Source organism: Scyliorhinus canicula, chromosome 3 (genome assembly GCF_902713615.1).
Source record: "Scyliorhinus canicula chromosome 3, sScyCan1.1, whole genome shotgun sequence".
Classification (NCBI taxonomy): domain Eukaryota; kingdom Metazoa; phylum Chordata; class Chondrichthyes; order Carcharhiniformes; family Scyliorhinidae; genus Scyliorhinus; species Scyliorhinus canicula.
Window position 1 is genome coordinate 122,679,816 of NC_052148.1, and position 17,982 is coordinate 122,697,797.

General features: G+C 48.6%; 1 protein-coding gene across 2 annotated transcripts in view; it reads right to left on the minus strand.

Moving 5' to 3' along the window:
• spata18 (spermatogenesis associated 18) overlaps positions 1–17,152 on the minus strand; it is a 137,840-nt gene extending 120,688 nt beyond the window's left edge. For both annotated transcript variants that reach the window (XM_038791197.1, XM_038791195.1), the window contains exons 1-3: positions 16,966–17,152; positions 4,207–4,312; positions 939–1,054 (exon numbers count right to left, since the gene is read on the minus strand). In XM_038791197.1, coding sequence (XP_038647125.1) covers positions 939–1,054; positions 4,207–4,312; positions 16,966–17,052 — 309 coding nt within the window. In that variant the 5' untranslated portion in view covers positions 17,053–17,152. The remainder of the gene's footprint in view (positions 1–938; positions 1,055–4,206; positions 4,313–16,965) is intronic.
• Between the last annotated feature and the right edge of the window lie 830 nt (positions 17,153–17,982).

Here is a 17,982-nt window from a genome sequence, read left to right on the forward strand (position 1 = left end):
CTCGGATGAGGAGTTCCGTGTGCTCACTAGCCAACACTTGTGGGCATCCGCAGTTCCTCCCCAGCACAAGGAGGGCACGGTAAAAATCGTCCAGTGACTCACCAGGGATCTGCTGCCTTGTGGCTAGTAAGTGCCGAGCGTAGACTTGATTTACCGGCCAGATGAAGTGTCCTTTGAACAGGTCCATGGCCGCGTCGTAGTCAGTCGTATCCTCGATGAGCGTGTAGATGGTGGTGCCGACGCACGAGTGGAGGATGTGTAGTTTTCTGTCGTACTAAGGTAGCTGTTGAAACAAGCCAGCCAGTGCTTAAATGTGGCTGTTGCGTTCGCTGCGTGAGGGCTGAGTCGTAGATACTCCGGCTTGATGCGGAGCTCCATCCTTTAAAATCTTGTAGATTAAATTGATGCGCGATCAATGAACACAGAAACGAAGGTGTAGTCCGAATCAAAGGCTTTAATCTACAAGAAGTGTGCCCAGCAGCTAGTGTACAGAAAGAACGATGGCTGCTGGGAAACACGGGTTCTTATACTCCGCCTCATAGGCGGAGCTACCTTCCTCTCGACCAATGAGAAGACAACACTTGGGCCAATGGACAGCGAGCCTTCTACATCAATAGCAACTCACACTCCCAGGTACCGTAGTACCCCTAGTCATACTACCACAATCCTTAAATCTGATTGCCTGGGAAATATATTGCTGGTTGCTCTGTTCACCCAGATAACATTTTCTTTATTCACCTTTATCAGTCCACACTCTCTGCAACTTTGTTGAAGGATACAGGGATCAAGTCTAATGAACAATAAATACCTCTAGGGTCTCTCCTGCAGACAATTCTCTTTTTTTCTTTGGCCTACAAGTGAAAATGAGTTCCAGGCCTCATAATCAGAGAGTTTTTTAAAGCAAAAACAGGATTCACTCAGGTTATACATTTATGTACCTGCATGAGAGTAAAGCTGGTGTCAGATGTCACCCCTGAAGTAATGACAGTAAAGCTAGACCCAAGCCATGGCAGGAAACGGGATTTGATAGTTTCAACACCAGAATAAACACCACCTTTAAAAGAAAGAAGAAAAAGGTAAAAATAACGTAAAGGCAATTATTTGTTCAAGTACCCATTCAATTGGTTTGTTTGGTGTTTACTGACTAATTTGGAAGATCTTCCCGTATTGCTTTTGTTTAAAAGATCAGAGAGTAAAATATTGAGTTTCTTTGGGCGCGATTCTCCGCAAATGCGGCAAGTCGAAAAGGCTGCCGTGAAACTGGCCGTGTTTCACGGCAGCCTCCGCGCCCCCTCCCGGGACCCGATTCTCCCCGCCCCCCCGGGCGGGGCTAGCAGCGCAGCCCCGTGAAGCACGGCATCGCGGGCTTAGCGACCGTCGCTAAGTCCGCGCGCCAAGCATCACGGCGGCTGACGCACACGATGATGTCAGCCGCGCATGCGCAGGTTGGACGGCCTCAACCCGCGCATGCGCGGATGGCGTCATCACGCAGGTGCGTCAAACCCGCGCATGCGCGGGCCGTCATGCCCCTCAGCCGCCCTGATCCTGCGGGGCGGCGGAGGAGCAAATAGTGCGCGGGTATCGGACCCGCTGGTGCAATGGTGCGGCCGTGCCAATCGGTGCCATGGTTGTCCGGGACGGCACTTTGCGGCCGTTTTCACGAACGGTGAGAGCAGGCGTGATTGCGTTCGTGAAAACAGCCGTAAAGGCCTGGGAACTCGGCCCATCGGCCAGGGGAGAATCGCTGTTCGCCATAAAAAATGGCGTGCAGCGATTCGTGTCATGGGGCGGCCGTGGGGGGGGGGGGGGGGAGAATAGCGGGAGTGCGGGAAAAATGTCAGGAAGGCTCTCCCGCTATTCTCCGACCCATCATGGCAGCGGAGAATCGCGCCCTTTATTCTTGAATGACAGCTGCTTCTCTGAAATCAGAGCAATCCAAGTCAGTCATATTTAATGTACATGGTTCATCCTGGGACAAATTTCCTTCACTTTCCCATGACTGAACAGGTGGCACGGTAGCACAGTGGTTAGCACAGTTGCTGCACAGCACAGGGGCCCGGGTTCGATTACTGGCTTGGGTCCTTGCTTCTGTGGAGTCTGCACGTTCTTCCCATGTCTGTATGCGTTTCTTCCAGGTGCTCCGGTTTCCTGACACAAGTCCTGAAAGACGTGCTTGTTAGGTGAATTGGACATTGTACAAAACTCTGGTGTGGCCGCATTTGGAGTATTGAGTGCAGTTCTGGTCGCCGCATTATAGGAAGGGTATGGAAGCATTGGAAAGGGTACAGAGGAGATTTACAAGGATGTTGCCTGGTATAGAGGGAAGATCTTACGAGGAAAGGCTGACGGACTTGAGGCTGTTTTCGTTGGAGAGAAGAAGGTTAAGAGGTGACTTAATTGAGGCATACAAGATGATCAGAGGATCAGATAGGGTGGACATTGAGAGCCTTTTTCCTCGGATGGTGATGTCTAGCACGAGGGGACATAGCTTTAAATTGAGGGGAGATAGATATAGGACAGATGTCAGAGGTAGGTTCTTTACTCAGAGAGTAGTAAGGGCGTGGAATGCCCTGCCTGCAACAGTAGTGGACTCGCCAACACTAAACGCATTCAAATGGTCATTGGATAGGCATATGGACGATAAGGGAATAGTGTAGATGGGCTTTAGAGGGGTTTCACAGGTCGGCGCAACATTGAGGGCCGAAGGGCCTGTACTGCGCTGTAATGTTCTATGTTTTATGTTCTATTCTGAACTCTCCCTCTGTCTACCCAAACAGGTGCCAGAATGTGGCGACTAGGGGATTTTCACAGTAACTTCATTGCAGTGTTAATGTAAGCCTCTTTGTGACAATAATAAAGATTATATTTTTAAAAAGGAGCAACAAAGGCTGAAACCGATCTTTGGAAAGCACAATTTTTTGATACTCCCAGAGGAAAGAAAGCAAGTTCCATGGTTAGAGATGAAATATAATCACACACACTTAATTTTATTCTCTCAATCAATCATCCTATGTGCTTCAAGTCTAAGAACATTAAAAAAAAACATTTTCACCCAATGAATCAAGCTGAAATGTCAAATATCCCCAAAAACATCCCATTTGTACTGCCTCCCTAACAAAGCTGCATCACATATTCACCCCACATGGAAGAATTTTGGGAGCTAAAATGACAGAGGGCTGGAAACCATAATTGAAGCCATTTCTTGGAGAACTTTGGAGAGAGACTGGTAGAACCGCAAACAAATTTAGGGTATCTCACGCAGAAATTCACTGTGTAATAGCCATTCATCAGGGCCAAACAATTGCCTAAGCCTCCAATATGGCAAACAGGAAACCCCTCCCCTCATTACAAAGTAGAATCGCTATATTGATAGATTGGCAATAGGTGTTCAAAGCCTACACCTGAAACAATAATTAATACTTTTGAATATGCAAATATGATACTTGTTTGGGATGCCTCAGAGGCAGCCGGCCGTGGTGAAAGCCATGCCTACATGCCAACAGGTGGACTTCGACTAGACAACTGAGTGTTTCTATCACAGAATGATTACAGCACATAAGAACACCATTTCACCCATCCCAATGTCAGTGCTCCGGGAGAGCTGCCAATCCCATCCCCCTGTCCTTTCCCCCATAATTCTGCAAAGCCTCTCCCTTCAGATAAAGAGGAACCAATAAATTTAAATACTTGGATTTCTTGCATTTGTGGATTTCCAATTGCAGCATTAGGTCAGCAAACAAAAATCCAGTCCTTCACTTCATGACCCTGCAAATTGTGGAGAAAAAGTGTGGGACTAATCCTTTCCATATTCCATAACATAGCCCTATTCATCCTCCTACCAGGCAATTAAAGCAAAATGTATGGGTTAAAAGTGGAGAAAATGTGAATGCAATAAAAAACTAAATTCAAACCATTCTTTTCACAATGCTATTGTACAAAAACCTAGAAATGCTAGAACCATTTCTCATCATCTAGCTTTTGTAGTTCTGTTATGTATAGGGAACAACTGACAACCAGGCTCATTTCCACCATATCCCAAACACTCCTCCCAGCAATAAATCCTTCTATTGAGGGCCCCAAAATAAATGGAACTTAGTGCCTGCAATCCAAGTAAATACAGTGAAACTGACGTAGATTTGATTTTAAAAATGCAAGTAGTGTGAAAAAGGTGTAGAAATAAGACTTGAAGTTTTAAAAAAGTGATACCTTCACTTGCTGCAAGACTGAGAATGGTGAATAATTCCCCCTGGACTTTTGAGGTCAGTTCAATAAGTTCACAGCATCGATTCAGGTTTTGGTCACATGAGTTGACCTGTGAATCAGGCGGAGGGAAAAAAATTGAAGAACCCTTCATATTATCCAATAGAATAAAAAAATGTTAGATACAACAAGTGAAGTTCTTCCAATTAAAATTCCCCACATTTTCAACTGGAAGCACTCTCTCAATACTTTGCCTTTGATGTTAATTCTAGAAAACTGGCTAATCCAGATTTATCTTCACTCTCAACAGACAAGAATGGCTTAACAGACAAAAAATTGCACTTACATAGCACCTTTAATGTAGAAAACATCGCAAGGTATTTCACAAAAGCATAATCAGACAAAACCATTTACACAAGCCAAAGGGTAAGATGTTTGTAGAGTCACAAAATGTTTGGTTGAAGAGGTACATTTTAAGGCGACCTAAAAAGGAGGAGGGTGATAGTCACATTAAGGGAGCGTGTTCTAGAGCTTGAAATCTTGGTGGCTGAAGACACAGCACGTAGTGATGGATTTTTAAAAAATGTTTAATTGTTACAACTTTAGAGTACCCAATTATTTTTTCCCAATTAAGGGGCAATTTAGCGTGGACAATCCACCTACCCTGCACATCTTTGGGTTGTGCGGGGCGAAACCCACGCAAACACGGGGAGAATGTGCAACCTCCACACGGACAGTGACCCAGAGCCGGGATCAAACCTGGGACCTCAGCGTCGTGAGGCAGCAGTGCCAATCACCGCGCCCCACGTAGTGATGGAAAAACCCAGTGGGCAATGCACAAGAGGTCAGAGTTAGAGGGACATATATTTATCAGAAGATGATGGGGCTAGCAAGTTAGAGAGATAGCGAGTGGCATCGGCTTTGGAGGACCAAGAGCCAATATAGGTCAATGAACACAGGAGTGATGGGATGAGTAGGATTTGGCGAGGTATGGAAAATGGGTAGCATAGCTTTGTATAATCTGTCTTTTAAGGAAGTCTGCGTATATGAAGGAAAGCATTGGAATAGGCCAGTCCAGAGGCAAAAAGTGCACGAATGAAGGTTTGGGCAGCAGATGGGCGGATTAAGAGGTGAAAACCATCAATGCTATAAAAGTGGATACAGGCATTCTTTATGATAGAAAGAATATGGAATCAAGCTCAACAGTGACAAATGGTATGGTTCAACTTGAGCCAGTAGAGGTTTCCGAGGGTAGATGAGGAGCTGGTGGAAGGGCTGGGAGCCCCAATTGAGATTGAGGAAATAATCAAGGGGCTGGACGGCTATCTGGACGGCTATCTGGTGGAATTCTAAGGTGTTTTCAGAGATATTGAACCCACTGCTGGTGAGGACATTTAATGAAGCAAGAGAGAAGGGAATCCTCTCCCAACAATGTCGCAGGCCCTGAGTTCATTGATCCTGAAACGGGAGAAGGATCCGGAGCAATGCGGGCCATACAGACCAATTTCTCTACCGAATGTGGACGACAAACTGCTGGCTAAGATACTGGCCAGAAGGATAGAGGACTGTGTCCCGGGGGTGACAGGGGAAGACCAGATGGGATTTGTAAAGGGTAGGCAACTCAAGGCCAATGTTCGAAGTCTTTTAAATGTTATTATGATGCCCTCAGAAGGAGAGGAGGTGGAGGTAGTGGTAGCGATGAATGCGGAGAAGGCTTTTGATCGGATGGAGTGGAATTACGTGTGGGAGGCGCTGGAAAGGTTTGGGTTTGATGAGGGCTCTATTTATCTATTTTTAAAAATAATTTTTATTCAAATTTTTCAACAACAAATTTTCTCCCAACAGTTAAAGTAAACAAGATGTAAAACTAAACAGAAAAAGAAATCCCCCCCCAATACAAAGTAATAAATTAATAACTAATAACAATACAAGAAAGAAAAAAAAATAGCAAACACACCGTCGAAAAAACAAACCCCCTTAACAAACCCCCCCCCCCCCCCCCCCCCCCCCCCGGGTTGCTGCTGAGACTGACCACCCTCTACCTCTCCGCCAGGAAATTGAGAAAAGGCTGCCACCGCCGGGAGAACCCTTGTACCGACCCCCTCAGGGCAAACTTAATCTTTTCAAGCCTGATGAACCCGGCCATGTTATTGATCCAGGCCTCTGGGCTTGGGGGCTTTGCGTCCCTCCACTGTAAGAGAATCCTACGCCGGGCTACTAGAGACGCAAAGGCCAGTGTACCGGCCTCTCTCGCCTCCTGCACTCCCGGCTCCGATGCTACCCCTAAGATAGCGAGCCCCCAGCCCGGCTCCACCCTGGAACCGACCACCTTGGACAAAGTCCCTGCCACCCCCTTCCAAAACCCCTCCAACACCGGACAGGCCCAAAACATGTGGGTGTGATTCACCGGGCCTCCCGAACACCTCCCACACCTGTCCTCACCCCCAAAGAACCGGCTCATCCTTGCCCCAGTCATGTGCGCCCTATGCAGCACCTTCAGCTGAATTAAGCTGAGCCGTGTGCAAGAAGAGGACGAGTTCACCCTCCCGAGGGCATCCGCCCACTTCCCATCGTCAATCTCTTCCCCTAGCTCCTCCTCCCACTTCGCTTTCAGCTCCTCCACCGAGGCCTCCTCCTCTTCCTGCACCATCTGATAAATCGCCGAGATCCTCCCCTCACCGACCCACGTCCCCGAGAGCACCCTATCCTGCACCCCCCTAGGCGGCAGCAGTGGGAACTCCGCCACCTGCCGCTTAACAAACGCCTTAATCTGCATATACCTGAAAGCATTCCCAGGGGGAGGCCCCACTTCCCCATCAACTCCTCTAAAGTCGCAAACTTCCCATCGAGGAAAAGGTCCCCCATCCGCCTGATGCTTGCCCTATGCCAACTCAAAAACCCACCTGAGAAAAAATTCTCCCTGGTGCAAACCGGTGATTGCCCCGTATCGGGGCCCACACTGAGGCCTTCACTTCCCCCCTGTGCCGCCTCCACTGCCCCCAAATTTTGAGGGACTCCACCACCACCGGACTCGTGGAATATCTTGCTGGGGGGAGTGGAAGTGGGGCCGTCACCAATGCCCCCAAACTCGTACCCACACAGGACGCCACGTCCAGCCTCTTCCATGCGGCACCCTCCCCCTCCATCACCCACCTGCGAATCATTGCCACATTCGCAGCCCAGTATTACCCACACAGGTTGGGCAGCGCCAAACCGCCTGCCTCCCTTCTTCGCTCCAGGAATACCCTCCTCACTCTTGGGGCCTTCCGCGCCCACACGAACCCCAGAATACTCTTATTCACCCTCTTGAAAAAAGCCTTCGGAATTAATATGGGGAGGCACTGGAAAAGAAACAAAAACCTCGGGAGCACCGTCATCTTAACCGACTGGACCCTGCCCGCCAACGAAAGCGACACGCGTCCCACCTCCTGAACACTTCCTCCATCTGTTCCACCAGCCTCGAAAAGTTAAGCCTGTGCATGGCCCCCCAGGTCCTAGCTATCTGGACCCCAAGATATCTAAAGCTCCTCTCTGCCCTCTTCAGCGGGAGCTCCCCTATCTCCCTCTCCTGGTCCCCCAAGTGCAGCACAAACAGCTCACTTTTCCCCACATTGAGCTTATAGCCCGAAAAGTCCCCAAACTCCCCAAGTATCTTCAACACCTGGCATCTCCTCCGCCGGATCCGCGATGTACAACAGTAAATCATCTGCGTACAGCGACAACCGGTGATCCTCCTCCACCCCCCCCAACCCGCACAATCCCCCTCCAGTTCTTCGAATCCCTCAGCGCCATGGCCAAGGGCTCAATCGCTAATGCGAAGAGCAGGGGAGACAAGGACCCTGCCTCGTCCCCCGGGAAAGCCGAAAGTCCTCCGACCTCCTCCCATTCGTCGCAACACTCGCTGTATGGCAACCTCACCCAGCTGATGAATCCCTCACCAAACCCAAACCTCCTCAGCACTTCCCACAGGTAGCTCCACTCCACCCTGTCAAAAGCTTTCTCCGCATCCATCGATGCTACTATTTCCGCCTCCCCAGCCACCGGCGCCATCATCATAACATTAAGAAGCCGCCGTACATTGACATTCAGCTGCCTCCCCTTCACAAACCCCGTTTGGTCCTCATGGATAACCATCGGGACCACATCTTCCACCCTTCTGGACAGTACCTTAGCCAACTTTGCGTCCACGTTAAGGAGCGATATCGGCCTATAGGACCCACACTGGAGGGGGTCCTTATCCCGCTTCAGGATCAGTGAAATTATTGCTCTAGACATCGTCGGGGGCAGAGAGCCCCCCCCCCCCCCCCCTTCCCTTGCCTCGTTCAGGGTCCTTACAAGCAGCGGGCCCAGCAGATCTGAAAACTTCTTGTAAAACTACACCGGGAACCTGTCATGTCCCGGCGCTTTCACTGTCTGCATGCTCCCCAGCGCCTCCATCAGCTCCTCCAACTCGATTGGGGCCCCCAGACCCTCCACCCGCTCATCCTCTACTCTTGGGAACTCCAGCCCATCCAAGAAAGCAGTCCATCCCGCCCACCTCCCTAGGGGGCACCACCCGGTACAGCCCCTCGTAAAAGGATCTGCACACCCCATTAATGTCCCTGCCGCTCCGCACCAAGTTCCCTCCTGCATCTGTGACTCCCCCTATCTCTCTCGCTGCCTCCCGCTTCCAGAGCTGGTGGGCCAGCATCCCACTTGCCTTCTCCCCATACTCATATACCGCCCCCTGCGGCCTCCTCCACTGCGCCTCCGCCTTCCGGGTGGTCAGTATATCAAACTCCGCTTGGAGACTGCAACGCTGCCTCAAAAGCCCCTCCTCCGGGACATCCGCATACCTCCTATCCACCCTTACCATTTCCTCCACCAACCTCTCCCTCTCAACCCTCTTCCCCCTCTGCCTGTACGCCCGAATGGATATCAGCTCCCCTCTAACCACTGCCTTCAGCACTTCCCAAACCACCCCAACTTGCACCTCCCCGTTATCGTTGGCTACCAAATACCCTCTATACCCCTACGGACCCGGCCACATACTTCCTCCTCTGCACCGTATTAAAGTCCCCACCCAGGATCAAACTCCAGGTCTCCAGGTCCAGGATCCGGCTCAACATTCGCCGCATGAAGCCCACATCATCCCAGTTGGGGGCGTACACATTGACCAGAACCACCCGCTCCCCCTGAAGTCTACCAGTCACCATTACGTATCTACCTGCACTGTTCGCCACCACATTAGACGCAACAAATGACAAGCTCTTGCCAACTAAAATCGCCACCCCTCGATTCTTCGCATCGAGCCCCGAGTGAAACACCTGTCCTACCCAGCCTCTTCTCAGCCTCACCTGATCCGCCACCTTAAGGTGCGTCTCCTGGAGCATAACTACATCTGCTCCCAGCCCCCTCAGGTGTACCAAGACCCGGGGCCGCTTCACCGGTCCATTCAGCCCCCTCACATTCCATGTGACCAGACGAATCTGGGGGGGGTCTTCCCCCTCCCTCTGCGCCAATCAGCCATAGCTCTCCCACGGCTCACCACGTGTCCAGGTAACCGCCCAGGCCCGTTCCCCACGGTGGCAGAGCCCCCCAGCCTCCCCCTTCACCAGCCGTTTCCCTATGGCCCCTGCAGCAGCAACCCGGTACCCCCCCACCACCCCTCCTCCAAGCTAGGGCCCCCCCTAGCAGCGTAACCCCTACCATTGTACTTCCGTAAGTCAGCCGACTCCTGCTGACCCCGGCTGCTCCCGCCATCCCGATGACCCCCTCCCCCCCCGATGCAACACAACCACCAATCCCCCTTTCCAGTGCCGGCCCCGCTCCCTCCTCCTCCAGCGCGGGAAGAAAGCCTGCGCTTCCATCCCAAGCCCCGCCCCCCCGACCCGCGGGAAAAAGATGGACACCTGACCCAGCGGGACTGCGAACAGCTCCCCAACCCTCCACCAGTGAAAAAACTAAAAAGCACCCCAATAAATAAATAACAGCCACAAAAAGCGAAAAAGCAGAACAGCGAAAAGGCAACATCAAACACAGCCAATAAAAACGAAAGGATACCAAGGAGGACAAAGCCTCCGGACGATGTACATCATTCCCCAGCCCCCCAGTCCTCAGTTCGAGTCCAATTTCTCTGCCTGGACAAAGGCCCAGGCCTTCTCCGGAGAGTCAAAGTAGAGCTGGCGGTCCTTGTAAGTGACCCAGAGGCGAGCCGGCTGTAACAGGCCAAACTTCACCCCCTTCCTGTGAAGCGCTCCCTTCGCCCTATTGAAACCAGCATTTCTCTTCGCCACCTCCACACTCCAGTCCTGATAAATCTGGATCTCTGCATTCTCCCACTTGCTGCTCCTTTCCTTCTTCGCCCATCTCAGCACACACTCACGGTCAACGAAGCGATGAAAGCGGACCAGCACCGCCCTAGGCGGCTCGTTCGGCCTGGGCTTCCTCAACACCACTCGATGGGCCCCCTCCAACTCCAAGGGTCCTTGGAACGACCTCGCGCCCATTAACGAATTCAGCATCACAACCACGTAGGCCCCCAAATCCGAATCTTCCAGCCCCTCCGGGAGGCCCAAAATCCGCAGATTCTTCCGACGGGAGCGGTTCTCCATCTCCTCCATCCTTGCCAGCCATTTCTTGTGAAGCGCCTTGTGCGACTCCACCTTCACTGCCAGGCCCAGGAGTTTGTCCTCGCTCTCCGAGGCCTTTTGCTGTATCTCCCGGATCTCCGCACCCTGAGCCGCCTGAGTCGCATTGAGCTTGTCCAGCGAGGCCTTAAACGGCTCCAAGATCTCAGCTTTCAGCTCTCTGAAGCAGCTGCCGGTTCCCCACCCGCCGCCATCTTGTGTTTTCTGCCTTGCACCTTTCTCTGCTCCAAAGCCAATTTTTTGACCGCCCCGCTCCTGGTCCAGTCCATCCACCGGCAGATGAGCACAGTGGATGTGTTCCCACCAGGGAAAAAATCCAACCAGCACATCTGCGGGCCCTTAAAAGAGCCCGAAAGTCCAAAAATAGCGGGAGCTACCGAACGTGCGGCTTAGATCCGCATCGCCGCAACCAGAAGTCTGATGAGGGCTTTATTGACTGGGTGTGAGTTGCTCCATCAGGCACCAGTAGCGAGTGTGCGTATGAACCGGATGAGGTCGGAGTATTTTAAACTACACCGAGGGATGAGGCACGGATGCCCCCTCTCCCTGTTACGGTTTGCTCTGGCCATAGAGCCATTGGCCATGGTGTTAAGAGCCTCTAGGAACTGGAAAAGACCCCACCTTCATCCCAAAGGCCTTTTTCAAGCGGGTGAATAAGGTTTTGGGCTTTGTGTGGCCGGGTAAAACCCCGCGAGTGAAGAAAGTGTTGTTGGAGCGCAGTCAGGGGGAGGGTGGGTTGGCGCTGCCAAACTTCTGCAATTACTGCTGGGCGGCTATTATAGCCATGATTAGGAAGTGGGTAGTGGGGGAGGGGTCGGTATGGGAGCGGATGGAGGCGGCGTCATGCAAAGACACAAGTTTGAGGGTACTGATAGAGGCACCTCTTCCGGTCTCTCCGGCCCGATACTCGATATGTCCGGTGGTGGTGACAGCTCTGAGAATCTGGGGGCAATGGAGGAGATAGAGGAGAGTGGAGGGAGCATTGGTTTGGACTCCGATTTATAATAATTATCGGTTTGTACCGGGTAGGCTGGACGGTGGGTTCCGGAGATGGCAAAGGGCAGGAATTGGAAGGATGGGGGATCTATTTATAGACGGAGCTTCCCAAGCTTGAAAGCCTTGGAGGATAAATTTGAATTGCCATCAGGGAATGGGTTTAGGTATTTGCAGGTGCGAGACTTCCTGAGAAAGCAGGTTCCGGCCTTTCCGCTGCTGCCGCCAAGGGGGATACAGGATAGAGTAGTCTCCAGTACCTGGGTGGGAGAGGGGAAGGTATCGGCTACTTACCAGGAGCTCTCGGAGGTGGAGGAAACTCTGGTGGAGGAGTTTAAGGGTAAGTGGGAGGACAAGCTAGGAGGCGAGATAGAGGCGGGTCTGTGGGCGGATGCTCTAAGCAGGATTAACACATCCTCATCATGTGCCAGGCTTAGCCTGATACAATTCAAGGTAGTCCACCGGGCACACATGATGGTGGCCCGGATCAGCAAGTTTTTTGGCGTAGAGGACAGGTGTGCGAGGTGCGCGGGAAGCCCAGGAAATCATGTCCACATGTTTTGGGCATGCCCGAAGCTTAGAGGGTTTTGGCAGGGTTTTGCTAAGGCAATGTCCACGGTACTCAAAACACGGTGGTGCCGAGTCCGGAGGTAGCGATCTTTGGAGTGTCAGAAGAGCCGGGAGTTCAGGGGGCGAAAGACGTCAACGTCTTGGCCTTTGCCTCCCTGGTAGCCCGGAGACGGATCTGGTTAAGGTGGAAGGACTCTAAGCTCCCGTGTGTAGAGACCTGGGTTAGTGACATGGCTGGGGTTATCAGTCTCGAGAAGATAAAGTTCGCCTTCAGAGGGTCAATGGTTGGGTTCACCCGGAGGTGGCAGCCGTTCATCGACTTTCTCGGGGAAAATAAAAATGTCAGCAGATGCAGTATTCCCGGGGGGCGGGGGGGGGTGCATTTTCCATATATTAAGAGCCTCCTCCCATCGAAAGCAGACATAGATGTCAAATTTCATCATCGGCTCCAGTGTATCAGGTCAGCCTTCGACTGAGGAAGAATTTTTGAGAACAAGGATCTTAGGCCGAGATTAAGGTCGTGGTTTACTAGGCAGCAGTGATCCCTGTGCTCCTATATGCTACGGAGACTTGGGACAACCTAAAGCAGGCAGCTCAAATCACTGCAGTATTACCATCAGTGCCTTTGAGTGGCAAGAAAAACAGTCCAACAGCAATGTCCTCTCCCAAGCCAACTTGCCCAATATCAAGGTGTTAATCACTCAAAACTAGTTCTAATGCAGGACATGTAGTTTGTATGTCTCACACCAAACTCCCAAAGCAGCTGCTCTGTCACGCATGAGTCTCTCAGGTCAGCGAAATTGCTTTAGAGATATCGACAGAGCATCGATGAAGAGGTCAAACATCTCTGCCAACTCATGGTAGACCGTCACTTGGGACCAACTAAAATGGAGAAGGCTCATCCTGGAATGCACAAACCCCAGCAGAATACTTCGTCAGGAATGTGCCAAAGCAAAGTGAAGATATCAGAGGGAATACACAAACCTCCAACAAACCATAGACCCAACCCTTCAAGCACCACCTCGCCCACACGTGGTAAAGTCTGCATATGGCACATTGGACTTATCAGCCATTTCAGAATCCATCAAACCAGAGTTGAAGCAAGTCATCCTTGATCCCGAGGGTCTGCCTAGAAGAAGAGGGTGTGGGATGTTCACTGTTTACAAGAAAAGTGAATGAATTGCTGGTTTACAATCTTTGTGGGGAAAAAAAATTCCAAATAGCATGTTAATCGCCTTTTGTTCAGTGACTTTTTGCCCCATACCTGTGTGAATACATTTTGTTATAAAGCCCCAAAATTTAAGAGTTCCTCTTTCTGATAGAGTAATCAAATGGTGTATCGCCAAAACGTCAGTTGATATTGAACAGATGCTTCAGGATAAACTAGAAATGAGTGGAAGATTTGTCTTGCAGAAAGATGACTCCACAGATATTAGCAGACATTGTCACCCCTTAGCCAATGCCAAATATGCTGATAGGGATTCAATACAAGAGAATTTCTACTTTTGCAAAGAATTGCCTGGTTATGCAATCGGAGAGGAAACCTTTTGTGTCACAATTGTCGATCTGGAGGAAAACAATCTTAATTGCACCACATTCAATTGCATCTGAACTGACAGAGCAGCTTCCATAATGGGAAAAGTCAAAGTATCTGCAAGGAAGGTGAAAGAACAAATTTTGGACATCCAGGCCAGCCACTGTATCCTGCACCATGAAGCCCTTGTTGCCCAAACAATGGCACCTGAGTTCACTATAGTGTTAGGCCAAACAGTGGCGATCGTAAATTATGTGAAGTCATGTCCTTTGAAATCGTGCTTGTTACTATTTTGTGTGACAAAATGGTGGCCAGGTAGCAGGGTTTACTCATGCACACAGACTGCAAAGACTATCTCTGAGAAATAGTCTCATGTTTATGAGCTCCGTATCGCACTGAAAGTTTTCAGCTCTGCATGAATTTCTGCACAAAGATTTAATATGTGATGTTTCTCAGTGTGCTCAGCTTGCATATCTTTCAGATATATTCGGCCATCTGAATGAGCTGAATGTTAAAATGCAGGGGGAAAATTTGGACATTCTGACTGCCACAGATAAGCTTCAGATCAAAACTGGACCTTTGGCAGGAAAAAGTGACAAGTGGGTCGATTGAGATGTTTGAGCTGGCCTCAGCAAATCCTGCTGACAAAATCATACTCAACCTTATCGCCACACATTTTACAACTCCACAATAGAAATTTGAAGGCTACTTCCTCTTCCACGAGTATGGAAGACTCTGGCTGGGTACTTGATCCATTTAGTTTACTTTCCTTTGAATCATCAAAGACATTGTCATTAAAAGAACAAGAGGAATTTGTAGAGTTCAGAATGGAACGTACTTCGAAACTGAATTTTGCAGAGATGCTGCTGGACACATTTTGGTTGCTTGTGGGGCAAGAATTTGTTTCAGGTTGGGCTATCGCAGTACTCTTACTCTTTCCCACAACCTACCTGTGTGAGTTGGAATTCTCAACACTGGTTTATGTAAAAACACAAAGGGAGGGAGGCCTGTCAGTGAAGCAAGACCTGGGAGTTTCCCTGTCATCAGTTCCTCCCCAGATAAAGAGATGTTCCAAAAAACAGGTCCGGGTGTCACATTCACATTACGGTAAGATGCAGAGCATTTCCTTCGTTTATCAACTATCACGTTGAGACTTAAATAAACTTGTAAACAATTGAAATCTTTAATGGGAAACATTTTTAAATTGTATACATTTTAATAAAAATTTCACATGCAACTGGCGATTTGGCGTTCAGTGTAAAATTCTTAAACTGATGCCTGTAGTGGCTTGATGTGTTTTTAGGAGGTTCTAGATATAAAAGGGCTTTTATTGGGGTGCAAAATAGGATGTATGATTGAATTTTTTTTTATAATAAAGATGTGCTGTGACAGATAAAATATTGAGAACCACTGCTTTAGATGGTGTGAAGGATAATCCTGTCTGCCCACCCTCCCTTCCCCCTGTGAAAGAGTCAGTCAGATTTGGGGCACCATCACTTCTGGCTTGTTACCTGCTGCCTCTAGGCATTGGTTGTATTTGGATGGAATTCTGAATATTAATGATTTAATAAAATATTGTTAAAACATGCAGTGAAGTAATTTGAGAAAGAAATTAAGAACCAAGCGGAGCTCCTGCCTTGTTCTCCAGCATTCTGGTGAATACCACATGCTGGACAGTATATTTAACTGGGTGCAATAGTTTCTGGCTGGTTCAGCTACTTGTACAGCACAAATAGATATTCAAATATGATGAATACCTCGGAAATGTTCAACTCCTTCCATGGGCCACTCACCAGCCACACCCCACCCCACCGAGAAAGGTGCCACATTAGGTGTGAATCAAACTGAGGAAACTCTGGGCCTTTAGTGTTTCTATTCCCGAAAATAAACTATGACAGAGCACCCTAAAACAACATTTGACCTAAAGCTGCCGATAAGGCTACAAGTGTGATAACTACAGGAATATTCCTCAATTTATGAGACAAGTAATTATTCGTGCATGCTGGTCTAAGGAATGTGGTTAATCAGACAGGTAAAAAGTTAGTAGATATTTCTTTAATAAATGGATATCGTTCTGAAACGAAGGACAAAACAGCTGACGGTAAATTCAACCATTGTAACAATATCGTGAAAGACTTCTCCAATTGGTTAATTTAAATGTTTTGAAAATTATTACTAGTGTCCGATATTTATGGAGTGAAATCACATATACTCGATTAAAATAAAACTCTAAGCAATTAGTCAATTTTAGTGCCCATGTAAAATTCCAAATGTTCACTGATTTAGCTAATCCTGTTAAAGAGACATGTATCGACTGCATCCGATAATGCAAATACTATATTTTCCTGAAACTCGATCCTAAGTGGAAATTTAAAAAACGAAACTAACTCAAGTTGCTGTCGTTTATTTTCCTGAAAGGCTGCTTGAAAAATGTCACAACTATTTATACTTTATCCTTCACTAATTGGGGTACTGATGTCAACTTCATTTGACACGTCTGTGCTAAGTGTATTTAAACAGTTTTGACCGGAGGAGGAAAAATACATTAGAGTGTAGCTACAGAAAATGTGTTGCAATTTTGCCGGGACTGGTTTCTACATTGCCATAGCAACGGGCGTCCTTAGTTACCAAACTCCCGGGAAATCTCCATGCGAACTTGCAAAATCTTTCACAAAAACGACCGCAGCAGGACACAACGGAATGTCGAAAAACAAGCTGCCAGATATTTGCAGCTGCAATCTCCCACACTAAATAGTAAAAAAAATAATGATCAATATCAAGATTGATCATTTGTGGATCACGTGAGATTAAATCCCATGTGTGTCTGCTCGCTCCATTCAATGTAAACTAGATCTTACATGAATGTTTTCAAATAGTTTAGTCATGTAAAACGTTACAATTATTTTGTAACTGGTCCGTTTCGATTTTATGATCGTCTGGCAAAAGAAAATGCTGTCAGATCTTGCAGAGCATTTTGCTTCCATGCTTCCAGAGACTGTCGTGATTTATAAAAAAGAATGAAAGTAAAATAAAACTCACGTGGTAGTCTTTGTACCAGGTTTCAAGTTTATTCTGCAGCAGTTTATAGGTCGTCGTGTTGACCAACCTTCGCAAGGTGTCAGCCATGGCTGAGATGCAGGCGTTCCGAGTTCCTGGGGCCGGCCACACGCACACACACAACTGGAACCCACAGCCAGCTGAGGCAGAGTGTTTTCTAAGCTATTTATACAAGGGCTGGCGGGATTGCTATGTGCTTTTGGTGTCAGGGACGCTACGCTTGCGCCCTGCTCCACCGCTGCTTTTTAGTTGTAGCAACGCTATTTTTTCTTCGCTGCAGGCAATCTTGTCACGACCTGCTCAGTTCTTATTGTGCTCGACCATTCAGAAATTGGACTCCCCTTTAGCAAAATATCGCATTGCCTTTCCAGCAAGAGGAATCCTCATTGACAATTTTTAACGATGATAGTAATTTCTCTGAATGCCTAATTGTATTGTTTTTTTTAAACCGCGAGTCTTAATATTGAAGAAGGGTGTCGTCTTTTTCACACGCTTTTGCTGTCCCTTGCAAACAGAATCATAGAAACCCCTACAGTGCTGACAGAAGAAGGCCATTCAGCCCATCGAGTCTGCACCTACCTTCTGAAAGAGCACCCTACCCAGGCCCACTCCCCCACCCTTACCCATATCTTTGACTGTTGGAGGAAACCAGAGGAAACACACACAGACAAGGGTAAAATAGAGTATGAGAATAAGCTTGCGGGGAACTAAAAACTGAGTATAAAATTTCTATATGTATGTGAAGAGAAAAATATTGGTTAAGCCAAATATAGACCCTTACAGTCAGAAACGGGAATTTATGATGGAGAACAGAGAAATGGCTGGCCAACATGTTTTGATTCTGTCTCCACAGAGGAGGGCACAAATAACACCCCAGAAATGTTGAGGAACGCAGGCTTTAGTGAGAGGGAGGAACTGAAGAAAGTTAGTATTAGTAGAATCATAGAATCCGTCAATGCAGAAGGAGGCCATTCAGCCCATCAAGTCTTTACCAACCCT